This window comes from Drosophila albomicans, chromosome 3 (assembly GCF_009650485.2).
Source record: "Drosophila albomicans strain 15112-1751.03 chromosome 3, ASM965048v2, whole genome shotgun sequence".
Taxonomy (NCBI): Eukaryota; Metazoa; Arthropoda; class Insecta; order Diptera; family Drosophilidae; genus Drosophila; species Drosophila albomicans.
The window spans coordinates 20730278-20755258 of NC_047629.2; the positions used below are offsets into that span (position 1 = coordinate 20730278).

At 35.9% G+C, this 24981-nt stretch overlaps 2 protein-coding genes across 4 annotated transcripts in view; one reads left to right on the plus strand and one right to left on the minus strand.

Annotated features, from left to right (window-relative positions):
* The window catches only part of LOC117569038 (GTP-binding protein RAD), a 43236-nt gene extending 19354 nt beyond the window's left edge, over positions 1-23882 (minus strand). For 2 of the 3 annotated variants that reach the window (XM_034250036.2, XM_034250037.2), the window contains exons 1-2: positions 23296-23882; positions 5199-5724 (exon numbers count right to left, since the gene is read on the minus strand). In XM_034250036.2, the coding sequence (XP_034105927.1) occupies positions 5199-5405 (207 nt within the window). In that variant the 5' untranslated portion in view covers positions 5406-5724; positions 23296-23882. The remainder of the gene's footprint in view (positions 1-5198; positions 5725-23295) is intronic. The other variant, XM_052003731.1, reaches the window with a different exon arrangement.
* On the plus strand, positions 2175-3428 carry LOC117571285 (uncharacterized). Its single transcript, XM_034253351.2, has one exon. The coding sequence runs from the start codon at positions 2305-2307 to the stop codon at positions 3361-3363; it is 1059 nt and encodes a 352-aa protein (XP_034109242.1). The 5' UTR covers positions 2175-2304; the 3' UTR covers positions 3364-3428.
* Positions 23883-24981: the final 1099 nt, after the last annotated feature.

Sequence of the window (24981 nt, forward strand, 5' to 3'; positions counted from 1 at the left end):
AATATACGACCTAGTTGTGTGCTAAGGTATTGTGCTGGTAGTATCTGTAAACCGCTTTTTAAATTGTTTGAATTATCCGTTAACTCATGTTCTTTTCCTAAAATCTGGAAAAAATCATACATTATACCTATCCTAAAAAAAGGGAGCAAATCTAAAGTTCAAAATTATCGCGGTATATCTAAATTGTCTGCGATTCCGAAAGCATTTGAAAAAATTATAACTTCTCAACTGCAACATCTGTGTAAATCTATAATTTCACCTTACCAACATGGGTTTGTGAAGTCTAGATCCACTTCTACTAACTTATTGGAGTTCTCTTCTATTGTAATTAAAGGATTCGAGAATAAAATGCAAACGGATGTCATTTATACCGATTTTAGTAAAGCTTTTGACTCTGTTAATCATCACCTTTTACTGTATAAGCTTGATGTTTTAGGGTTTCCTCATAGCCTAATTGAGTGGATATCATACCTTTCCAACAGAATTCAGAATGTTTATTTTAATGGTTTTGTATCTAAATGTGTTCAAGTCACTTCTGGTGTGCCCCAGGGCAGTCATTTGGGTCCTCTATTGTTCACTTTGTTCATAAATGATCTTCCTTTTGTTATTGAGCATTCCCGTGTACTTATGTACGCCGATGACGTTAAGCTTTGCCTGACATTTAATGATAGTCTTGCGAGCTCACTGTTACAATGTGACCTTAATCGTCTAGAATCTTGGTGCAGAGTAAATATGTTACATCTCAACTGCAATAAGTGTAAGTTTATGACCTTTTGTAGGGGTTCTTCCCAGTTAAATAACTATATGTTATATGATACTCCTCTTGAGCGAATTGAAGGTGTGAATGACTTAGGGGTTCTGCTTGATGCAAAACTAAAATTCGATAAACATATTCTGTCTGCTGTAAATAGGGCCATGGGTGTTTTGGGATTTATAAAACGCTGGTCGAAAGAGTTCAATGATCCCTACATCACTAAGACTTTATACGTCTCACTGGTTCGTCCTATCCTTGAGTACGGATCTCTTGTCTGGAATCCCCAGTATATGGTTTATCAAGATAGGATTGAATCGGTGCAGAAACAATTCTTATTATTATTATCTTCGTAGTTTAAATTGGAATCCTAATATTAGATTACCACCGTATCGAAGTAGACTTTTATTACTAAACCTTCCTTCTCTTTCTGACCGTAGAACTATGCAAGGTGCTGTTTTTATACAGAGACTAATTAATGGTGAAATAGACTCTTTGGAGCTGTTAAGTCAAATTAGTTTTGCAGTTCCTGTCAGGATCACTAGGAATTTTCTTCCTCTTGTCATTTCACGTAGATCTACTAACTTTGCTTGCCATAATCCCTTCCGTATTCTGTGTGTGAACTATAATAATCTCAATAACGTAGTTTGCTCTAGTAAATCTATTCCTTTGCTTAAAACCTTATTATTAGCTTATTTATCGAGTATTTAATTGTTATTTATTTTATTATACACTTATTCTAACATATTTTTAATCTAAATTAATTAGCTGTCCAGCGTCTTTTAATATTTATTCGCGGTTTTCGTTTAATGCATGCTGTTTACAAATTTATTTTGTTTTGTCCGCGCGTCAACAAGCCCGTGCTTGGTATCGCTGGGCCACTTGATGGTACTGCCGTTAGTACGTCAACGTCCAAATAATTAAAATATACCATGCGATACATAAAAATTACTGAAAATCTTCTAAACTGCAATTCCCACCACCTCAAAAATATATTAACAACTAATATATACCGAAAGCTATGTTTGGTATATCATTATACTACTATGTTAAAAATATACTATGCCATATATACAAATTACTAATATTTTTAATCTGCAATTTCCACCATCTCAGAAATGTATAAAAATGTAATAAACTGCATATTCCGAGAAAACATCTTTGTCTATTAAAATTTCTGATAAAGAATGTTAAATTATACTCTTGTGAGACGCTTTTCAAATGTCTAACAACAAAAACTTTTTCAATGAAAACTTTTGCCATTTCTAGTCTTTTAAATTGAGATTATAAATGCCTGAACAACACTCGAAGCTCTTAGCTAATATTCTTAAATCGATTTCAATTTTAATTGGTTGGCCAAGTATCATGTTAAATTAAGTTGAGTAGATTCTCTCCACAGTAGGCTGCTGCTCATTTTGCCATTTGGTTTAATAAATTTGTCAATTAATAGTGAAATACTTGAACAAAACATAACACAAGAAGACTGAAAAAGCAGCCCAAAGTTGGTGGAAGGGATTGACAATTCTTTAGATAATACTTCCAAATCGTACAGAATGCGCGTAATAAATAAACGCTTGACCGTGCAGTATTTGCAACGGAGTGAGGAGTGCCTGAATCCTTTGGGTCAGTCCTCGCTCTTCATGAGCTCGAGGCGAGTGCATCAAGATCACGAGGGCTTGGAGGCGAGTGTGCTAAAGGAGCTACTCAACTTGGACGAGGCACTTCGTGACTACTTCAAGGAATGGCTCAGCGAATTGTCGCTGCAACGCATGGCGGCGGAAAAGCTGTTGAAACTCTCCAAGGACTATATGGTGAAGACGGAAATGTCGTGCTCGGCACCGAAATTCCCCATTGCCGACACCGATGCCATTGTGAACAAGTATCAAGTGCACTATCAGATCATACTCAGCTCGAATTCGGCGATGCATCGTGGTCTGAATGCGCTGCGTAAGTTTCTCTTGGCCTTTCGTCGGGAGAGTCGCAAACTGGATCTGAGCAGTGAGACGCCTTTCGTGTTGGGCGACATGTTTCACAAGCCCATCAAGTTCTTTATGGATTTGGCCGAGGAGTTGTTTGGCTACTTCCATTGCAGTTATCTCAAGCTCGACTGTGGCTCACGTCATCTGGATCCTGCCGATTTGATGGCCGTGGAGAACTATCAAAAAATACTTGCGCCCTGCGAGGAATTCGATGAGTATCTGCAACACAATCTGGGCTATTGCCAGTGCCTACGTCCTGTCCAGCCATGTCCTCCAGTACCGCGACAAACGCCACCAAAGACCAACGGACTGGAGCAGCTGATGGTGTTGGCTCAGCAGCGACGTTGCGCTCGACGCGTGAGCAAGATGACAGCGAAGACGGAAGAGGTTATGGAGGCAACGCCATCGAAGCAGGAATCCGTTGAACTCAATCTGGAGCACGAGTTGCGCATGAATCAGCTGAGCATGCGTCTGGCCATGTTGCGGCAATCGCGGGGCAACTTCCAAACCGGCTACGATCGTGATATTGTGGAGCAAATGATCTACGCGCTGAGTCCATCGCTGATGCCCGATACGTATTTGCCGCCACAGTCGAGAGCGGCTCCCACTTTGAGTTCCCCGCCAGCTTTATAGTAGTTGCCACTCTATAACATTCAACCTCTCCCCGATGTATAATAAATCTCGTATTGCAATTCAAATTACAAGCTGCAAATTAACGACACAAATGCACGTGATTTCATTTTGGCAAATAAACATGGTCGGAGCGAGAGCATCGAATTTGCATACAAATGCATCCAACGAGGTTGCCACTTAGCCGCACGCAAAGTGCACTGCTTGTTGCACGTGGCAAGTGGCAAGTGGCAAGTGCTTACTCCAGCTGCAGGCGATTCAATCTAAATCTGATTTGTATACAACTACGAGCACAAGCACTTGCTGCATCAGCACTCTTGTACTCTTTTACTCTTGTTGCATGCAACTGCCAGTTGCCCAATTCTCGTGCCACAACTGCTGCGAGTTACTTAAGTGCGACTATATCAAATTTCACTTGAATTCCTGCTGTGCTGCCTTTTATAAAGACATTTGCAATGGACTCGAAAACAATACAAGCTTAAGCTAGCGATGATAAAACACTGAACACTGAATCTGAATCTATTCAAATAGAAAATGTAGCCAAATTGCAAATGGAGCCAAAATGCGAGTTTGTTTACGAGTTAAACACTAAAATGAAAAGCATTTAATGAGTTTATGAGCTTAAAAATTATACTGAGTATTGCCAGTGTACCATTTCTACGTCCTTCTAAGCACAATTAAAATAATTGCCACTTGATCTAATGTCAAGAAGAAATACAAAACTATCTGCAGAGTGCTGAACTTTAGCACACAGTTATTTATATGAAAGCTAAAATATTTATCGACCTAGCCTTGAATTATTTTGACTCTTAACTTTAAGATTATAGATTTTCGTATATAATATCAAAAACAAAATAAGAATAATAAGTTTTATAGTATATCAATCTTATGTAAGTCTTCTAATTCTTCCATAAATTGTTAATATAGGATATATTACTAAGTAAAATGTAATGCATTGAGATAAAACTAAACTTAATATTATTGTTATCATATAATAACTTCTAATTGAGTAGAAGCCTTACTAGTGACATATCGATTAGAATTGTTAAAAATCCTTAATATATAAAAAGCTAAATAAAATAAAACAAATGTTTATATACTATTTGGCAATGCTACAAGAACTTCTAATTAATTGTATTACTAATATGTGCTTTAGCTACTTGATACGATATCTGCAAAATATTTTAAAATTTTTTACCTGCTCCATATGAATTAGGATAATGCCGAAATTGCTTAAATAAAACTTAAGCTAAGTAGAATGCAATAAATATACTGAGTTGCTGAACTGAGTTGTGCTATAGCGATTTAATTTGATAGTTTGCAAAAAGCTTTAGAACTATTTACCTGTTCCAAAGGAATTAAGATAACAGATACAAAAAAAAACGTAAGCTAAGTAAAAAGTAATAATATTGTATTATTGCTATATATCCATCTAATAAAGTGGATAAGTAAATGCTATAGTGATTTAATTCGTATTTTCAAAATTCTTCAAGCGAATCAAGATAGCATCTAAAAAATCTTAAGCTAAGAAAAAAGTAATATATTTGTATAAAAGTAAACTTAATAAACATTATTGCTATAAGAACTTCTAATAAAATACATCTCTAAAAAGTGCTTTTGCGATTTAGCTCGATAGTTGCAATCACGCGCTCATCACTAAGTGACAAGTACTAAATGTGCGATGCAAACCGTATCTATTAATACTTATGTTTGTATGCGGCAACTGAATGGCTAAATAAGCAATCAATTAATTAGATAACTAACTAAATATGCATGTAACCAGCTAGTTAATTAAGCGGCGAAATGAAATACTATGTTAGAATGTTAGTTTCACTTACCGATCTGGCGCCCGATGTGATGCGAGCACTTTGCGAGCGCGTTGCGGGGCGGCGACGTCTGTAGCCTGGAGTGCCGCCCTCGGGCGTGGCACTGCCCGAGGGCATGTTGTGGATGACGGTCTCGATGCTGGCCCCGGTGGCACAGATCGAGGCGCTTCTCGTCTTCTTCTGCATGCGATGATGCATGGGCGATATATCGTCCACCATTTTGTGTGTTTCTGTTTGTGCCAAATGCTTTCTGCGGTGGTCTCTTTAGTGTAAGTGTGTGTTTCTATGTGTGTGTGTAGTTGTGTGTCTGTTTGTATGTGTATTTGTGGCTGGACTGGATTTGCGGTTAAGTTTTGTGGTGCTCTCTAGAGTTAGCTTTTAATGTTGTTGTCTATTGTCTCGCTATTGCAGTATTCAGTACTCGAATTTGGAATTGCATTCGCTTTCGATTTTGGTGCTCTTTGTGGTGATGGTGCTCTAACTGTGGCTGCACTTTCGGGTGCATAATCTGAGAGTTTTGCGGTGCGGTTTTTTGCCTCTGCAAATAAACAAAATGCCAGAAGAAACGAATAGAAGAAGCTCTCGAAAAAATCATGTGAATCAAATGAACGCAAACGAAACATTTCACAAAAAATATTTGCAACGCAAAATATGCGTGGCCATGTTGTATCTATTTATATAAATAAAGCAACGCCAAGATCTCATAAAGCGCATAAAGCTTAACTAACTACGAAGCATGCTCGACTAAGAGGAACTCATTAAAAGTAAATAATAACTAGAGGATTTATAGGATTGGTAATATTTCATTGTTTAAGTCATGCTAAAGAGCCTTAAGAAGTAAGGTTTTATTATTTATACGATCTCAAAATAGGACTAGTATTATTTCGTTGTTTAACCCATTCGCTTTTTAAAGCTTTATTATTTATATGATCGCAAGATCTTCAGTTAATAGGTTTTAGAGGCTTTAGGATTCTTGTACCTTTAACTTTAGCTTGTATTATAAATAGCAAGTTTTGTTTTATTAACTTAAATTCTTATTCTTACGCCAAGCAAATCAACCCCATTTGTGCAGCAGAACAGGGTATTTTAAGCAAATTTGCCAGAGATAAAACTAAAATGTTATAGCAAATAATTCGTTAGTACATGCAACATAATTTGCTGTGTGATTTCTCATTTCACTTTCAACTCTTGTGTGTCGTCGCCTCTTGTGTTCATTTTGTTTTCTGTTTTATTTAATTTCGTATGCGCCACTTTCACTTCCCTTCTGCTTGATGCGGCCTCTTACATTTTATTTATAACATGTTTCGCCTTTTCACGCATTTTCACGAGAATCTGGGTCACCGTCCGAGCAACGAACTACGTCCATAAAATCGCGTTGAAAATCACGCACCCAAAGGTGGAATGCAGACATAACATATATTTTTAGTAGGAAAAGAAGGAGCAGGAGGGGGAAGAAGGGTCAGTTGAAAAAGATTTGGGAGGCACGGCCACGCTCAAATGAGCCATCATTGAATATTATGAAAGCACAGACGGCGAATCAATAAATTATAATAATATATTGTATAATAACAATAAATTACGGGAAACAAAATGGGATTCTTTAATCTATTCATTGTGGATCTTTGCTCTCCATTTGTTTATCTCTATTCACGCCGTATTAACTCTATGACTTTAGCAAGGGTTGTTAAGTCTTTTTTCTATATTAATACTAAGTCATTTGTTCTGAAATTTATTTGATAAGATTTACACTATTTGAGTGAATTTTTACACAGATTTTTCTGTCCTTGTTTCCCAAAAAGTAAAGCTTTTTTTATAATTTGCTACTGCGTTTAAAATGAATTAATGAAGAAAATTGTATAATAAATTTTGAAAGTATTTAGAAAATTTATTTTGATTACGTGCACATTTTTTAAAAGTCTGTTGCAAATATGAATACAATTAGTTACAATATGTTCACTCTATAATAATTTTTCAAAATCAGACTATTTATTTGATACCTTTTCTTTTGTAGAACAATAAAAATAAAAACAAGCAAGCAAGCTAGCGTCGAGTGTGCTCGACTATAAAATACCAGCTACCTACTTTCAATAATAGCAAAAGTGTGCGAAATTATTCTAAAAATATACCGAGATAATATACCGCAAAATTACAAAAATATACCAAATGTTATAAGCATTGTATAGATATACCAGATATACCAACCAAAGCAACTAAGACTCGTTGTAAGTTCGCGTTGACGCTGAAGAAAAATATACATATGTACATACATATATTCTTTATAGGGTCGGAGATTCCTCTGTCTGCCTTTACATTCATTAACTGCAGGCACTAAGTTATAATACCCTATGGGTATAAATAGATTTTTTGGATCCTAATATTTTGTAGCCGTTTCTCTTTTTCTATAATGTGAGTTTTATTATCTTTTTGCTATTAAAAAGTTTCCCTTTGGAAATTCTTTCAATCACTTCTCAGCATTAATTGTGCAACTCTTTCGATGCCGTAATTCTCAGCGATTCTTTCCACTGTGGTAAGAGCTCTAGTCTAAACAGTTTCCCAACACACACACACACACACCGAACCACATACTATAGGGATGAGTTGTGTGGCCTATATATCAGATGCATATGCCAGATAGAGAAGGGGAAGGGCAAGGCAGGGAAGACAGAGACGAAGATGGAGGAGCTTCTCATGTGTCGGAACGTGTATGTTTCCATGTGGCTGGCTGCGAGTGCTTAAGTGTGTCCGTTGTTTAATCACGGCGTAGTTTTTATACAATATCTATAAATAAATACCGAGTATTCGCTTTGGATATGTTTTGCTTTCTTTTGTTGCCTGCTGCCCAGTGCTGTTGCATCATCTTTGGAACTTTCTCGCTTTACTCGTATCTAAACATTTCACAATAAATTGTTGATGTAAATAATAAAGAGATTTCGCTTGCCCATCGAGGCCACAAACGCAAGGCAAGGCTGTGGCCTAGGGCGCTGATCTGGAATGCCTCAAGTGGCAAGTGGCAAGTAGCTGATGTGGCAAGTTTGTCGACGAACGGACGGCGGAACAAACAACTTGACGCAAATTGCAATTCGCCATTGGCTGAAGTGTCCTGCAGTTTAATTGACACTAATTGCCATCTGCCCAGAAGCAGACACAAAACTAAAATGAAAACGAAGATGAAAATGAAATCCATTTTTGCAGGCATCTCTTAAAGCTATCATCACTGGACAACCAAATTGAATTTGTGTATGTGTGTGCACCCCTAGGGTGTTGTTGTCCTGGGGTGCCAATGAGCTGTAGAATATACACTCAAGTGCTGCCAGGACAATCATCAGGATGATGACGATAGAGAGAACACCCAATCAAAACATATTTGTAATCTATTTAGGCTCGCACTACTTAGACATGCATCATTAGCCGTGTCTCCTTCACTCCAAGCTGTTCTCTTCTGTTCTGTTCTGATCTGTTTCTCTCTGCCCTCTGGTCGTGCATAATCGAATTACGCTTCAAAGTCGTTTGGGCCCGCACAGACACAACTCAAGTTGCCGCCAGCTGCTGTCAGCTGCTGGCTCCACTTCTAAGTGCAATTTGGAGCCTGTCTGTCTGCTGCAAAGTCCTGCCATCGTCTCCTGCCACCACCTCGGTCAAACACTGAGCCAGCTTTTGTTCCCCGAGTGAAGAGTTTATTATACATTTTTTGTTGGCGTTCATTTTCCTATGTAAACAGCAGCATCAGGAGCATTGACTCTTAACTAAACTAGAGCGACTTTTTGAGGAAAATTATTGCTTGACATTTGTGGGCATTACGAGTAAATGGCTTTTAAAAAAATAATGATGATAGTTTGTTTAGCAAAAACCAAACATATCTGATGTCTCTCTTAATAGCTTTAGCTATAAATTACAGTTGCTATCCGCGAATTTCTTAAGTCTCTCTTAATTTGAAGAGACTTTGCTTTAAACAATAGAGTAGAAAACTTTGTTAAACACAAGTGCAAGCTTTTCTCTTATAAAAAACTTTACACGTTCACTTCGAAGCTACTGCAAGTTTGTGGAATGCCCAACTTCCTACTTAAAAAACAATATCAATGTGTCAAAAGAATTTTTTATTATAGACTGGGTAAGATACTGAGCTTAGTAAAATGACGAAGTTGTTTTTCAACACCTTATGCTTTTTATTGACAAAAAATGACTGCAAAATTTGTTCCGAATATATTGATATTTGTTATATAAACTATCTCTGTTCAAATTTCAAATGGAAAAATCAAAAATTTATTTCTATACAAACTACACAACTTAATAAATTGGAAACATTTTTATTCCATACATAAATGAGGTATTTTATTGGAGAGCTTTATTAAGTATATTATTAACTATTAGAAAATTAAGAGAATCTTTTTAAATTGTAAACGTTCCAAGCATATTTGTTTCTAAAGACTTTATAAACTAAACAATTATTCACCTAAATGAAGAAGTATTTCTGTAAATAATAATTTCCGGAAAAACATGATAATTTTATTAAAAATATAAATAAATGTTGGGCTATTGAGAAACTCTACTCAAATTTAGAAAGATGCAATCAAAGATTTAGGCTTAGATCAATTTCCTTAAATCTTTATTTCATTGCTAGTTAACAATTTTCCAAATTCATGCGCTAATTTCTGAACTTCTCTTTTTAGATTTACTTAGTAAATTTTCAACTCTTTTTAGATTTACCTATTAAATTTAAAGTTCTATTCTTTAGATTTACTTATTCCCACAACAGGTCATTCCAAGTGCAAACAAAGAGAGTGAGAGAGAGAGACAGAGAGAGACAATTTGAAAGTCGCGTGGTGTGTTTTATGCAGTTGACTTTGTCACATTTTTGCAGCGACATTTCGTAGTAATTACTTTTGTGAATGATTAAAACGTAAATAATTAAGAGTTGGCTTTATTTGCGTTGACTTTGTGCCGCTTGGCAGCTGGAAGTTGTCAACTTGTTGTAAACCTGTCCAGAGCTCTAGAGGACAGACACCCACACACACACACACACACACACACACACACACACAGTTAAGCAGACAAAGGACAGTTGTACAACTGTAGAAAGTGGGTAAATAATGCAAAAGTTAACAAACGGGGTGCACGTTGCGTATGCGTTATACAAAACAGAAGCCGGTTAACTTTAAGAGCTGGGGTGATAAGCAGCTGAAAGGGTTTTCCAAAGACGTTGTCATTGTGACTTTACGCTTGATTTGCTCACCCCAAAATACAAAAACTAGAAAAACGGGAAGAGTTGAGAAACCTAATGCGAATATCCAGCGATGCATTGCAAGCAACAAAAAAGGGATACAATGGACCTCACGGGGAGAGAGGAAGAACGATTCAGTTGTGTGTGTCCTCTACCCAAGGCAGTCGTGCATGAAACTGAACCGAGAAACTGTTGCAGATGAAGTCGCACAAAGCTGTTTGCATTCAATTCATGCCACAGGCTTGTCCAACAATATAAACACCAAGCTATAGACCAAGTCTCAGGCTAAGGCTCAGGTCCAGGCTCGGGGCCACATTGAAGGCGAGCCTCTCTAATTGCCCGACAATGGGACGCATTTGAGGGGCAGCTTTGCATCGACGTTGATTGGCCTCGTCGACGAGTAGCACTCGGTACACACACACACATGCCACATGCGACAGACGAGATGATTGTGTAAGAGACCTTTGGCAGTTTCATTTTCATTTCAATGTGGACACATTTACGTTTTATGACGCCGTCCTATATATATGACCGACCGCATGTGCGTTTCGATTATTATGAAACTTTCGGTGAACGTTTCATTTTATCTAAAACCCAAATCGACAATGGCAACGGCAACGGCAGCAAATTGAAGCGGGCTATTAACATAAATTTGATGCCAACTCAAATATTTGGCCACATATTGGCTAATCAGTCCACCTATCAATGAAAAGCGAGGGAAGCGAGAAAAGGGAAGAGGAAAGCGGGGCATACAGCAGCTCTCTTACAGCAGCTGCTGCTCCCCTGCACATCCAAATTCATAGACTCTCCACATCGTTGCACATTCCCAGTGTGTGTGCTCATGACAGCTGTGCTCGCTTCCAAGCAACTTAAGTTATCAGCTATACACACACACACACACACACACAGGGGGACAAACACTCACCATGTGCGTGGGGGGTTTTCGCTTTTTTTTTTCATTGCTTAGATAAACCTGACAAAAGCCGATAAGTGTCGCCCGATATGCCAGGGTCTTACCAATGGCTCTTGCTTCTGACGTGGCCCAAGCATTTTTGCCCATTTTGGCAAAAGGGCAACGGAGCGTGCTGCATTCGCTTTTCCCAAGAAAATTATGTCCACCTGTTGTCCTGCCACACAAAAGCATACGCTCTAAGCTGCCTTGAAAGTGGGAAACCTGGGCAAACTAGTTGCAGAAATTGACATTAAATGAAATCAATTCACGAAAAACTAATGCCAGAAATTGACTTTTTATTAAATCAACTTAAAGTGCGATTTAGGAAATACTTTTGTCAGAAATTGACATTTAATTAAATTAACTTAAAGTGTGAATCGGGAAATACTTTTGTCAGAAATTGACGTTTAATTAAATCAACTTAAAGTGCAATTCAAGCAAATCGGCTTAGCTTTCAATTGACTAAATTAGTTTGCTTAATTTTGAAGTCAGAGTTTGTGATACACTTCGACCACTGGACACTTTAAAGTAATTAAATTTGAAGCACGTCAAATAAATACTCAAATGTTTAGTTCTTCAAGTCAGCTTTTGCTATTCTTTGCTATTTATTGTGGTCTAGTATTCGGATATTCCTTTAATTGAGTTTGAAGAAGAAACAAACCAGTAAGAATGCTACAGTCGAGTGTGCTTAACTATCTCACAGCTACCCATTTTAAATAAATGAAAAACAAGTGTGGTGTAAATTTTAAAATATAACAAAAATATTAAAACTATAGCAAAGGTTATATTTGGAATATTGTATATTGGTATAAGTACTCAGTAAAATATACCATGGAGTGCACAATATACTAGATTGTCAACCAAAGTAAGTAAGAACCGTATTAAGTAAGCATTTCTAACAATACAAAAAAAACCAATTTTTCAGGAATCAAAAAGACTATAGTTATTATTGTATGTTTAAAAATTTACTCTAGTTTCAAAATTACATTTGTTATTTGTTTTGATCGATTTGCGGGGGCGAAAGTGGGTGTGGAAAAAATTTAAAACAATTTTGAACTGCGTGCAAACATTAGAAGTGCTGTCCAAAATAAGTATATCTCTATATCTTATAGTTTCTAAGATCTAGGTGTTCATACAGACGGACAGACAGACGGACATGGCTATATCGACTCGGCTTTTGACGCAGATCAAGAATAAATATGCATTTTTTTAAATATCCTTTTCTTTAATACCCTTCTACCCTATTGGTAGCGGGTATAAAAATACTTCATAGAAATATTTATAGTTAAAATAAGTAAGAGAATTGTTGTAAGATAAATCTACTGAGTGTCAAGAGACTGCAAAATTCCTTTATGACATATTTTAGTCCACTTTAAACCTCTACACCTGTTGCCCTTCTGCTGATTGAGTTATTAATTTTCAAAGTGGCATTTGCTGGTATTAAAACAGCTGCCTCTGAGACCATAATTTAAAGAGTGACATTAAGTTCAAAGAGTCTCAATTTGTAATACTTGTGTCAATAATTTATGATGAACATTAATCGTAGCACAAACTAAAAGAGCAGTGCATAGAAATACATTTTATAATAAAGGAAATTGTGTTTAAAAGTTCCATGTGATTGAACATGAAAGCTAATTGAGTAAAAATATACCTTCAAGTTGATTAAACGGAACCATTCAAACGTGTAGTTATCAATAATTTATCTATCAAAAAAGACTTGAGATCCTTTTTTAACTTTAAAGAAGAAAATAATTTAATTTATAATTCAGAACATTAGCTTTCTACAAATTGTAGTTTCAAACTCTCACTTAATTCGAAAGTTCTTGACAATACTTCACAACAGACAAAACTTCATACGAAGATGAAGTTGTCTAGAGATAAAACTCGAGTCAAGTGTATTAAAGATGTGTCGAAAAATATGTCCAAACATTTTTGTGGGCATATTAAAGCCGGATAGCTCAGCAAGCATTTAAGGCATCCACCAGCAAAAGAGGAAGAAAGAGACAATTATTTATAGAACAGAATGCTGCTGTGCTGTGATGTCCTGTTATTGCTGCATCACAGGACACAACGGCAACTGTTGCGTGTGTGTTCTTGGCACGACTCGCTTCGAGTTGATGTTACGAGTGTGTTGTCAATGTTCTTATGGCTCAGTTGTGGCAAGTTGCTGTCGTAGTCGCTGTTGCTACTGTCGTTCTTGTTTGTTGTTTGTTTTCATGGCCATGGTCACACACACACTCACACACACACCTGTTGCATGCTGGTGATAAAATTAATTTCAATGCAGAGTGAAAAAGGGGGCAGGACAAGAAAACAAAGACACAACACACACACATAGAGCAGGCAACACATGGCATTACTAACAGAGTAGAGAAAGGTCACAACATTTCCTCGGTTTACCTTTTTTTCTCACTCTTCTCTCCTCTCTCTTTTTTTGTCCACCCTCTAGGAAAATGTGCCTATTGTGGAGCTCAGCCTGTTGCCATTTGTTATTGTTGTTGTTGTTGCTCTGGCTTGTCATTGGCATTAACATCAACATCGACATTATCATCATTATTATCATTCAGACTGTTCGTTAGCGGTTTGTTAAGAGCATCTGTGCGGAGGCAAAAAGCGATTTTTATTACTCATACGCCCCGAAAAAATGTTATTTGTGCGTCAATTTGTATGCTTTCCCTCTGCTCTGTCTTTGTCTCAATTTTTTTGTCGCCATCTCCGTCTTATTCTGTTTGTGTCATCAACATTAAATTGGCGCTTGTTTTATTTGCCAGATTCTCTTCATTTGGCCAACGCAAAGCAAATTTGCTTGCCCAAATAAATTTCCATGCATTTAGCTCTGACAACGTACGAGCATTTTAATTGCAAACAAAAATACTTTTTCAAATAACATCTTGAACACACATAGATATATTGGCACGCGGCCTCATATTCTATACTTTCTTTATATATACTCGTAAAGTGAATTCTTCGTCTCAACGGGTGACATAATAATAACTCAGAATCCCAAGAGAGACCAAAAGTTTACCAATTGCAACCATTATTATCTGCTGCTCGAAGCAAAGTCTTTACCTGATGTACGATGTGTGTATACAACGTATTTACAATATTAAAATATTGTATTTTGTGCTTAGTCTCTGGGTAATTGTTCAATAAATCGATTGCGACAGTCGAGCTACATTTTATTTTTGTCAAAGATTTTCCAAATCGCTGCACAAATCGACAAAAGCACAACAAACAACAAGTGGAAAGACGCTCGCTGAGTCTGCTCGACTAAAGTATGCCCTGTGAAATAATTGTCATAAATTTGTATTGCAATACATAGCATTTTCCTTTTCATGTTATTTTGAATACAATTTAATTACAAATTTGGGTTTCTAATGAAAAATGTTTATTACGAATACAAACATTATTTTTGAAAGTTAAATATAAATTTGAAAACAAAATTACTATGCTTAGAGATAAAGTCTTCTTATGCGAATATTTATTCTTAAGTATTTTTTTTAGTATCTAATAAGACTACGTTATTAAAGTTTCGTGTCATTAAAGGATTTAAATGCTTTACAAAATCTTTTTGCATTTGTATTCATTTTAATGTGTTTTCTGACATTTAAGTCTTTTGCAATGATTTACTTTTATATTTAAATTGATATATAATAATATTTTTATTTTATACAATATATATTTTATATTTATTGATATGTAAAATAACTCGAGTTTCCTTAAACATTTAACTGCTTTCTGAATTTATTTTGCCTTTGTTTTCTTTACCATTTAGGTAATTTAATGAAATTAGAGAGCTATCTAGAGTATAAGTGTTCAATTATATTTATTTGTTCATTTTTAATATATATTTGCCTTGCCGCTTAAGCATTTAACATCAATCAGTATTTATTTGCCTTTATTTTCTTGTTTAGATTTTTTAATTTCAAATTTAAATTATGAATTAAGTAATTGATGTTGTATTCAATAATATTTATTTTCCATATCTAATATTTCCAACTCCCAATGTTCCTTTACGTCTCAAGTCTTTAAACCTTTTAGAGGATTTATTTAACTATGTTTCACGTCCCGAAATGATATGTTTTTTTCTATTATTTGAGAATTTACAAGAATTGAGTGAAGATATCTTGTCTTCAATTAAATTTATCTATTTACTATTATTTACTGACAATTGTTTTACTATACTCTTATTATATGTATTTCGATATCCATTCCCTTCTTAAGTCTTTAAATCTTGTAGAGCATTTATTTTCTTTGTTTTTCTTTTAAATATATCCTCAAAATCTGTTTTTTCTATTATTTGAGAATTATCAAGAATTTTAAGAATTATGTTATATTTAATATTGTATTAATTAATTGTATGTTATATACGTATACGTATTTGTTTATTTTTAATATCCCAATCGCATGGATTGTTATCCTTTCAAACACGTCCCTAATATGTTATTCCTCCTTGAACAGGGTATATTTAAGAAAGCAGCGCTTGCCGCAAATTGGCGTCTGCTTAGTTTAAACTTAACGTCTTTTATGATGATTATGACACATGGTAGGTGTGCCTGTGAGTGTGTGTGTGTGTGTGCGTGGGTGTATGTATTCGAATGTGTGTGTGTGTGTGTTTGTCTGCCTTAAGGAGCAACTTAGCTGTCGAGGGGCTTTCGCTTTCCGTGTGTTATTTTCAATTTGGCTGAGCAATGCCGTTGGCTGAGCTCAGATGTTTACACAAAAATACACTTCATTTAGTTTTCTGACAGCGCTGAACAGATTGAGTGCCTTCACCAACACACACACATACACTCGCACATTCGTACACTTGGGGGAATTATCCGAGGCATTCGGTATAGAGAAGTTGCCAACATCCTTTGTGAAATCTGTGTTAATGTTCGCATGCCATAATTAACTTCAATACAAATAAATTGGAAAATTTTTTACGATTTTTTTCTTAGGCTCTTTTGTTTGACGCGCCCTTCTTACTGCACCCTAATTGTGTTCGTGTGGGTGAAGTGTGTGTGAGTGAAGTGAGTGTTCAATGGGGTGTCTGCTTGAGCATGATTGTTTGTGTGTGCTTGTGTGTTTATCTATTCTCCTTGCTAAGAGAGAGAGAGAGAGAGAGAGAGAGAGAGAGAGAGAGAGAGAGAGAGAGAGAGAGAGAGAGAGAGAGAGAGAGAGACCTTTGCTGTGTTTGATTTCACATACTTGGCACACTTTTGTGTACTCACTAAACTGTATTTGCTTTTCTCACACTTTCATTTTCCTAAATGTTTTCACTAAGCATCTGCACACACATTTTCCATTTACTTTAATAGTTTCCAATCTTAAATAAATATCCAAAGTTATCTTAGTGAACTTTCAAATTTCACTTCGCATTCGATTCTGATTTTGTATTTATCCAAAAATATACTTGACTGTGTTTTTTCTATTGATTTGCATTGAAATCAGCATAAGAATGATTGCATCCTCGATTTAACAATCTTCAAACGAACAATTTCACTTTACATTTAGCTTTCGTTGGAGCTAAAGAAATATTTGTTTAAGTAGGGCGTGCATATAAAAAATATATAAATAAAACCGCAGTTTATGTTTAAGAAACTAAGAGTATTTAATTTTGCAACGTAAAAGTTTCTTTTTTCTTTTCCCCTCGGTTTGCCAAATTTCTTTCTTTGATTTACTTTCATCTCACTGTTATTTTTTTCGTATTCTTTGTTCTTGCTGGAAAGTTGCAAAGAAGTGTAACTTAGCTTTGTGTAAGTATTTGCAATACAGGCAAAGAGAGAATATTAAATATAATACTATATTTTGAATAAGCCACGAAAACTTAAAAAAATTAAAGAAATAAAAAATTAAAAATTCCCTATTTAAGATGTTTAACTTCTTAGATACATATTGAGCATTTATTTCTACTGAGTTCATTTAACTAAATCAAAAGCCATGAATATAGTCTAGAACAGTCTAGGAATCAAATCTTTAATAAGTTTTAAACTGAAATTTTCTTTTTTCTTTAATATAAACTAAAATTACAATATGACCATTTATAAGTTATTGAATAGCCCTACTATATGAAGAAATCAAATCTAGAATTTTAAATTAAAGTTATTATTTTCAAACATTTCATTCTTGTCAATTCTAAAATCACAAAATGAATACATATTTTTAAGTTTTTTTTACAAGCTTCATAAATTAAAAGCCGCGAATGAAATATTGAAATATATCTCTTATACAAGGTGCGTTCCAAAGTAAACAGGACTTTTTGAATCTAGCGCCCTCTGGCGGCGCCATTTATATGTCAACTGGTGCGTTAGAATCTGCTATCCTTTATCGACTTCCAGTAAAAATTTCATGACATTTCATCTATTGGAAGTGAAGTTATTGCGTTTTAAGTGTCAGTATGTTTTTGTCACCGGTGCGAAAATGAGCTTTGAACAAAAAGCGAACATCAAATTTTGTTTTAAAACTTTTACCGAAACGATTCAATTGACGAAACAAGTTTATGGCGATGCTTGCCTATCCCGTAGCAGAGTGCACGAGTGGTTTCAATGTTTTATAGATTTAACATTTCAATTCTATTTTTAATCATCATTTAAATTCTTCTTCAAATTATAACATATTGTTTCAATTGCTTATTGAGGAAACTGCATTTATCCGCATTGAACCATGTAGAAAGATTCAAATAAAATTGCATCTTAAACTAGAAAGAATCTTTTGTAGGGCAAGTGTCTGAGAGTCGAGCACACTCAACTGACACGTACTTTCTTGAGTTTTTCTTTCGCCTTTGGAGAAAAGAGCAGTGCAACTGACTTGGCTCAAATTGACTTTAAACGGAATTCGCGTATGCTTCGAGTTGCGTCCCAGCTCAGAGATAACTGTGAATGCGAGCTGAAGTTGAGTTGGGTTATCGATTAAATAAGTTACTACAGTTGCTGCCATTTTTTTCTGCAACCATTTTTTATGATCAACCATTTATCCACGTGGGAGTTTTGCCCATCGCTGGCAATTATGCATTTTGTAGCCAGGCCAAGACTAAGCCCAAGGACTAATGGAAAATGCCAGAGCAATGGATGCGTTCTTCATTTACAATAAAAAAACAAAGAGGAAATACCGACAGACATTGAGAATTTCCAGAGTAGCAAACACAAAAAAAATGGCAAATGGCCAACAAGTTGAGCTGCGTAAATAAATACAATATATCTTGCCATTTTTTTTTTTTGTTCGTTGTTTTTTTTTAGAAAAATTTATCGTGAGGTGCTGTTGGAAAAGGAAACTTTCTCTGTGTGTGGATTTTGCATGTTTGTTGTGGACTTTTACAATGATGAGAATAAAATTTGCTGTCCGCATTTTGTTAGTTCTGAGGCTGTGTGTGCAACGGAAATGTTGTCAGACTCTGCCTCAGTCACGTTTCTCGCTATTCAAGAGTTTTCCACTTGAAGCTAAAGCACACACACACACACATGTACAGAAGAGAGCACACATCACTCACATACATTCAAACAAACACTCACCAACACTCACTCACCAACACTCACTCACACTCACACTCACATTCACTCTCACGTTGTAGTTCAAAGCGAAGCTACGAAGCTTGTCATACACGTAATGTTACCACGCCCGGGAGTAGTCCAATGAAGCTGGAGACGGAGACACTGACAGCGAGTGGAATGTGGAATGGGTAAAGGGGGAAGGGGGAATGGGAGAAGGGACAGAGAGCAGACTGACAGCAGTGTCAACTACAACTACGGACATCAACTTGGCCCTCTTTGAAGGCGGTTGCTGCATTTTGGCAACACAATGCCGCGACCTGAACATGGATACCAAAAACTCCCCAGCACCTAAAGCTGTAGCTTCAGTTACACAGCAAAAAATGCGGAATGAAAAGTCAGAATTAAAAACGAAGACGTGTGGACAGCTGGGATAATAAAAGACTCGCTTAAGCCAAGTTCGAAAATACTTGATTTAGTAATCCCAAATCGCTTCAATTCGGTATTAAAATACAAGTATAATATGGCGTAAAAACACCAAATAGTTAGGAACGGTCTATTTATTATACTGAAAATGTAAATAATTATTGTTATTAAAGCACTCAGTACATATTTCATATTATTTACGAAATACTTTTCAGCAATTCAAATAAAATGCCAAATACTGAGAATGGTCTATTTATTATACTGAATATGTGAATTGTGCTATATTATTATTATTTCAAAACTTTTTTTTATAATTAAAATTTAATACCATATACTGTCAAAAATACCAAAACAATACCAAATACTAAGAATGGCCTATTTATTATACTGAAAATGTGCATTAACATAGCATAATATTATTACATATTGTTTAATTTATTACCACATGTTGTAAAAAATATCAAAATACCAAATACTAAAAAACGGTCTATTTATTTATTACACATAGTGAATATGTACATATTTCAATACTTTTCAACAATTCAAATTTAATACCACATGGTGTAGAAAATACCAAAAACAAAATATTAAATACTAAGAATGGTCTATTTATTATGCTGAATTAAGCTATATTTAATATAATATATAATAATATATATATATATATATATATATATATATATATATATATATATTTAATATATAATTTAGTATATTATTATTATTATTAAATGAATATTTATTGTACTCAGTATTTTTTAAATACTATATACGAAATACTTTTCAGCAATTTGCGCAAACTTCGCTATGATCAAAAGCACTGATCAATAGATTAAAATTGTAAAGGAACTTTCGATTGATTCGATAATTTTGTAGTCTAAAATACTGGATTTTAGAAGTACTTCCCTATTTTAATCCTCAAAGCAGTATTAATCCATAAATTTAATATTGAATGCATACAAATTCGAGCTTAAATCAAACTAAAAATGCTCGATTTTTTCACGCACTTTTTTTCTGTGTACAGCTCTAGCCGAGTCCGTGTTTGCTATAGTCCTTGCTCCTCCTCCTCGTGTCCCCACTTCTAGGCCAACTCTCGCTCAGCTTCACAGACTGTCAGTTGCCAGTTTGTTGTTGGTATTTGCTATTTGGCCGGCAGCTGCAGCCAAGGCTTTTAGCCGCTCCACACACACACACAACAAACACACACACAACTAAAAACTATAGAGTGCGTTTTGTTTGCCACCCGGATTGGGGAGACTTCAGGGGCAACTATGTATGTAGGCTTAAGCGTTGTGGTTCTTTGTACCTGTCACTGCACAACTCTCTCTCTCTCTCCCTCTCTCTTTCTCTTTGGATTTTAATTGAATTTACATTCGTTTTTTCGGGGGTGGCTGAACTAAAAGCCATGCAAAGCAATTTCATTATGAGCAACAATTATTTGTGGCTCAATTCGGTGCTCAGCTCTAATGAAATTAGTTTTGCTTCAAATTTGATTTGTCGCAAAAGCATGCACACATACTTATGTATCTTATCTGTGTGTATGTGTGTGTGGGCGTGGTCACGTTCATGTCCACGTTCGATTCTTCATTCGAATCCTCGTTCGAGTCGCGTGCCAATCGCCATTTTACTTTAATTGGCAAACAGCCACAGAGAGTCCGCTTCGTCCACAATCCGCAATCCGCAGTGCAATGACGCAGTGCAGCACTATTATTTTCTCTACCCTTTTTTGTTGTTGTTGTTGCAACACTTCTCCACCCTCCCTCCCACCTTTTTTGCTCGCTGTTTGTTTTGATTGAGTTTTGTAATTGTGTTGTCAACGTGCTGAAATCGGAGTGCTTGATTGACTGGCTGTGATTAGGCCTGTGGCCACTTTCCCAGCGGATTTAGTTGCCACAACACACTTGCGGCATGTGGCATGCCTCAGACACAATTCAATCAGCGGCACAACTTGCATAAATGCACAATTTTAATTGCTTCCCAACTGATCAGAGTGCCGAAAGAGTTTGTTGACGCTGATTTAACAGCAGTCGGTTAACATTTGAGTAATTTAACAGTAGTCTGTATGTTAAAATGAACACCCAACTTAACAGCTGATTACATTTTTGTTATTTAAGGGATTAATATTAGAAATTTACGATTTATGTTTAATGAGTAATTGTTTGGTTTTGTCAACCCTTCTTTAAAAGCAGTTTTTTAAACTGCAACTTGGCATATTCTAGTAATTTATTGCATGCTAATATTAACAGCAACTTAACAGCTGCTAACATATATCTCACTTTAGGGATTAACATTAGATATTCTAGAAATAATAAATAATTTGAAGAAAGAAATAATCGAAGGTTTTTTTTTAACGTTGTTTTAGCAGCAACTTGTCATAATTTAAAAGTTAACTGCATGTTTAAATTATCATCAATTTAACAGGTGTTACTTAATTTGGTACTTTATAGATTAACATTAAGAAAATAATGAAGAATGACACATTTTAAATAGCTTAGACTGATAATCTGGAAAGCTTTAAGAGGTCTTTTGGCAATAATTTAACATTTGTCTCTATGCAAAATTTAACAGCAGCTTAACAGCTGTTACCATTTAGGTTATTTAACGGACTAACATTACAAATGAATGATTGAATATATAAATTTGATTCCAAAGTATGCTTTTAATTTAAAAGTTTCTTTCCACCAAACTTAAATACCTTAATGTGTTTTTATTAATTTCATTTTGAATATTAAAAACACACGCACGAAAAAAGACATTAATAAATATCTTGTTTTGATGGGAATTTGAAAATTGGGGCATTAGCCCCAAACATGATAAATACGAACACAAATATGTTTTTGATATTTTTGAGTGGTTTTTCCACAAACAAATTGCGATTCGAAATTTCGCTAGCCATAACATAACACTAGAGCATTAAAACACTTGTCAGACACGAGGTCCAGAGGTTGACAGCCTGACAGATTGTTCGTTGTAAACTTTAGAACTAGAACAAGGCACGAATCGCGAACTAAATTCAATAATGTATACAAAACATATATGAAAATCGGTTGATAAATTACACTAGGAAAACAACTTGTTGACGAGATGAAAAAAAACCAATTTGAAACATATTTTCGTAACTACAATTTGATATGGATGTTAGGCAACAGTATTTATTGCATGTAAATGTTAATGCCATGCTTCAAAAAGTATTAAAAAAGTAAGGAGAGCAAATAAAACAAAGCCAAGGCACTGGCGAATGCGAATGCGAATGCCCTGAAGGAATTATTCTTAAATTCCTTCCGGCCGCGTAGCTTGTTTTTTGGCTTCTGTTCTTGGTTCTCGCAGCGTGTGACTTTTGGCTTTGGACGGGAAAATGTATTAAAATTGATTGCAATTTAGGCAGTTGCTTTGCTGTCAAGTGGTTTATGGCACCCGAAGGAATGTGAAACGCTTTACAGCTGAAATAATCATTGCGAAATGTATTTATTTACTTGGCATTTGCTGCGCCTTTGAGTTGAAGCTGCTCAGGAGTAAGGCGGGAAAGGGGGTAAAGGGGAACGGGGCCATTCGACACACAGTGCAATAAACTTTGGGCTGCCAATGTCCTGGAATATTTAATGTTGCGCACAAAGCTAGGATACTCAAAAGTTCCCAATGGTCGCCGTCAACACGGCGTATGAGCGATTTTTTGTCGTTTCTTGTTATTTTTTGTTCTTTCGCTTATCGCTTCTATGTGTGTTTCTTTTCGGTCTTGCCTTTTTTACGAGTCGACGGCGACGGCTCAAGCGTTGCGCCTGCCTGATTATCCCAAATCAGCAAATGAATTTGGGCGGAAAAATGGATAAGGAAAGGAAAGCGTTGAAAAGCAAACAAATCAAACAACCAACAAAAAAAAAAAATAAGGGCGACACAATGCGACCCCAGAAAAATCGCATTAACAATGTCAACAAGCCAAATACAAACTACAACAAAATAAGGCATGGAACAGAAACAATAACAATAATCATTATGGAGACATACTTTTCTTTCTCAAAAAGGAGATTTAATTAATGGAAAACTCACCTGGCCTCGTTTTCCCGCTTAGACCGGCAGCTGTTGGCGGCTTTTGCTACTGCTGCTGCTCCTCTGGTTGGGCTCAGTTAATGAACAGCGTTGGTCAATATCCATAGGAAATAAAACAAAAACAATAACAACGAAAAAAGCACAACAGCCGTTGGGGAAGCAGCAACAAAAAATGAAGTTAATGTCGCAGCGGGCGGATGAAAAGGGGCGACACAAATGTGCGGCCTTATGTATTTGGTCGATAATTTGTATTAACACAAAACCACACACACTAATACACTCTCACATACACTTCGTTTGTATATATTTTGATATATTAATATATGCACTTTTAGCCACTTTTTCGCTATTTTTAGCGTTTTTGAAATACCGCGAAATTCCACGCGAATTGCAAACCGAATAAATAAATACCAAATAAATACTCTATTTAAAAAAACAAACGTTGCACGCTTCAAGTATTTAAATGTATACTAGATGTTGTTTATTTGTTGAAATACAAAATTTTCCAAAAATTCCGTTTTCGAAATTCGCTTGGCGCAACGTTTTTGCAACGTTCCAATTTCCGCGTTCGCGTCCGTTTCGTTCGAGCGCCGTTGAGTGTTTGACTCGACGACGACGACGACGTCGCCGCTTGGCACATCGAACACGCAACATGTTCGAACGTTATGCTCGCTATCGAACCTATGCTATGGCTACGATGACGACACAGTTAAGCTTTTGGCACTGCATGCAAGTTGTGCATGTCACGTCATTATTAAAAGTTGCAAAAGCTCGATGCTTTTTTTTTGTTTTTATTTTGGCAGTCCCTTTTGTTGTTGTTGTTGTTGCTGTTGCTGTTGTTATTGTTGTGGTTGCCTTTTGTCCACATTTGACTGCAACTTTTACAGCTGCTGCGGCATTTGTCTTCTGTTATTGTGTAGCAGCGTGTATGCGTGTGTGTGTGTGTGTGTGTGTGTGTGTGTGTGTTGTTTTGTGTGTGTCGCGTTTTGGCCTCTTTTATGAGCCAAAATGCTGACAGGCCTGTGGCATAATATATTTATTTATTTATATACTCAGTACATATGTTCGCATTCTTTGACATTTTATTAGTCGCTGGGATTAACCATTGCTCATTTCACCACATATTGCTGTCTCACTCTCCCTTTTTATTAATAATATCTATTAATGATATCGCCCACTCTGTCTCATAAATGTGTCATTAAGCTTGTACTTTGTACCATTGCATGTTGTTTGGTCCAACAAAATATTACTCATACGCCACGTTATCGCTGACCGAGATCAAACATGCAAATTTGATGCCTGAATCACCCTGTTAATGCAGCAAACCAGTTACAACAGCGCTGCCAACTTTTGTTGGCCAAAAACTTCGCTCAATTTTGAGCAGTTTAGCTTAAATAGTTTTTGGCCGAATTCTTAAACTATTTTAAATGCCGCCATAATCCCATAAATTGTGCTCGTTTCATTAGCCAAGGCAGCCCATAAATACAAAATATGTTCATTCCATTTTGGGTGGATAAACTTGTCTCAAATTGTAGTTGAGGCACAAAAGTTTTGTCGGGCTTTGCTTGGCAAACAAATTGTCATTTAAATGGCCAACAAACTTATTTGCCAAATGCAGTCGCAACAACGCTGAAAACAACAACACAGAACAACAACGTTGCCAGCGTTGATTAATCACTGCAAACG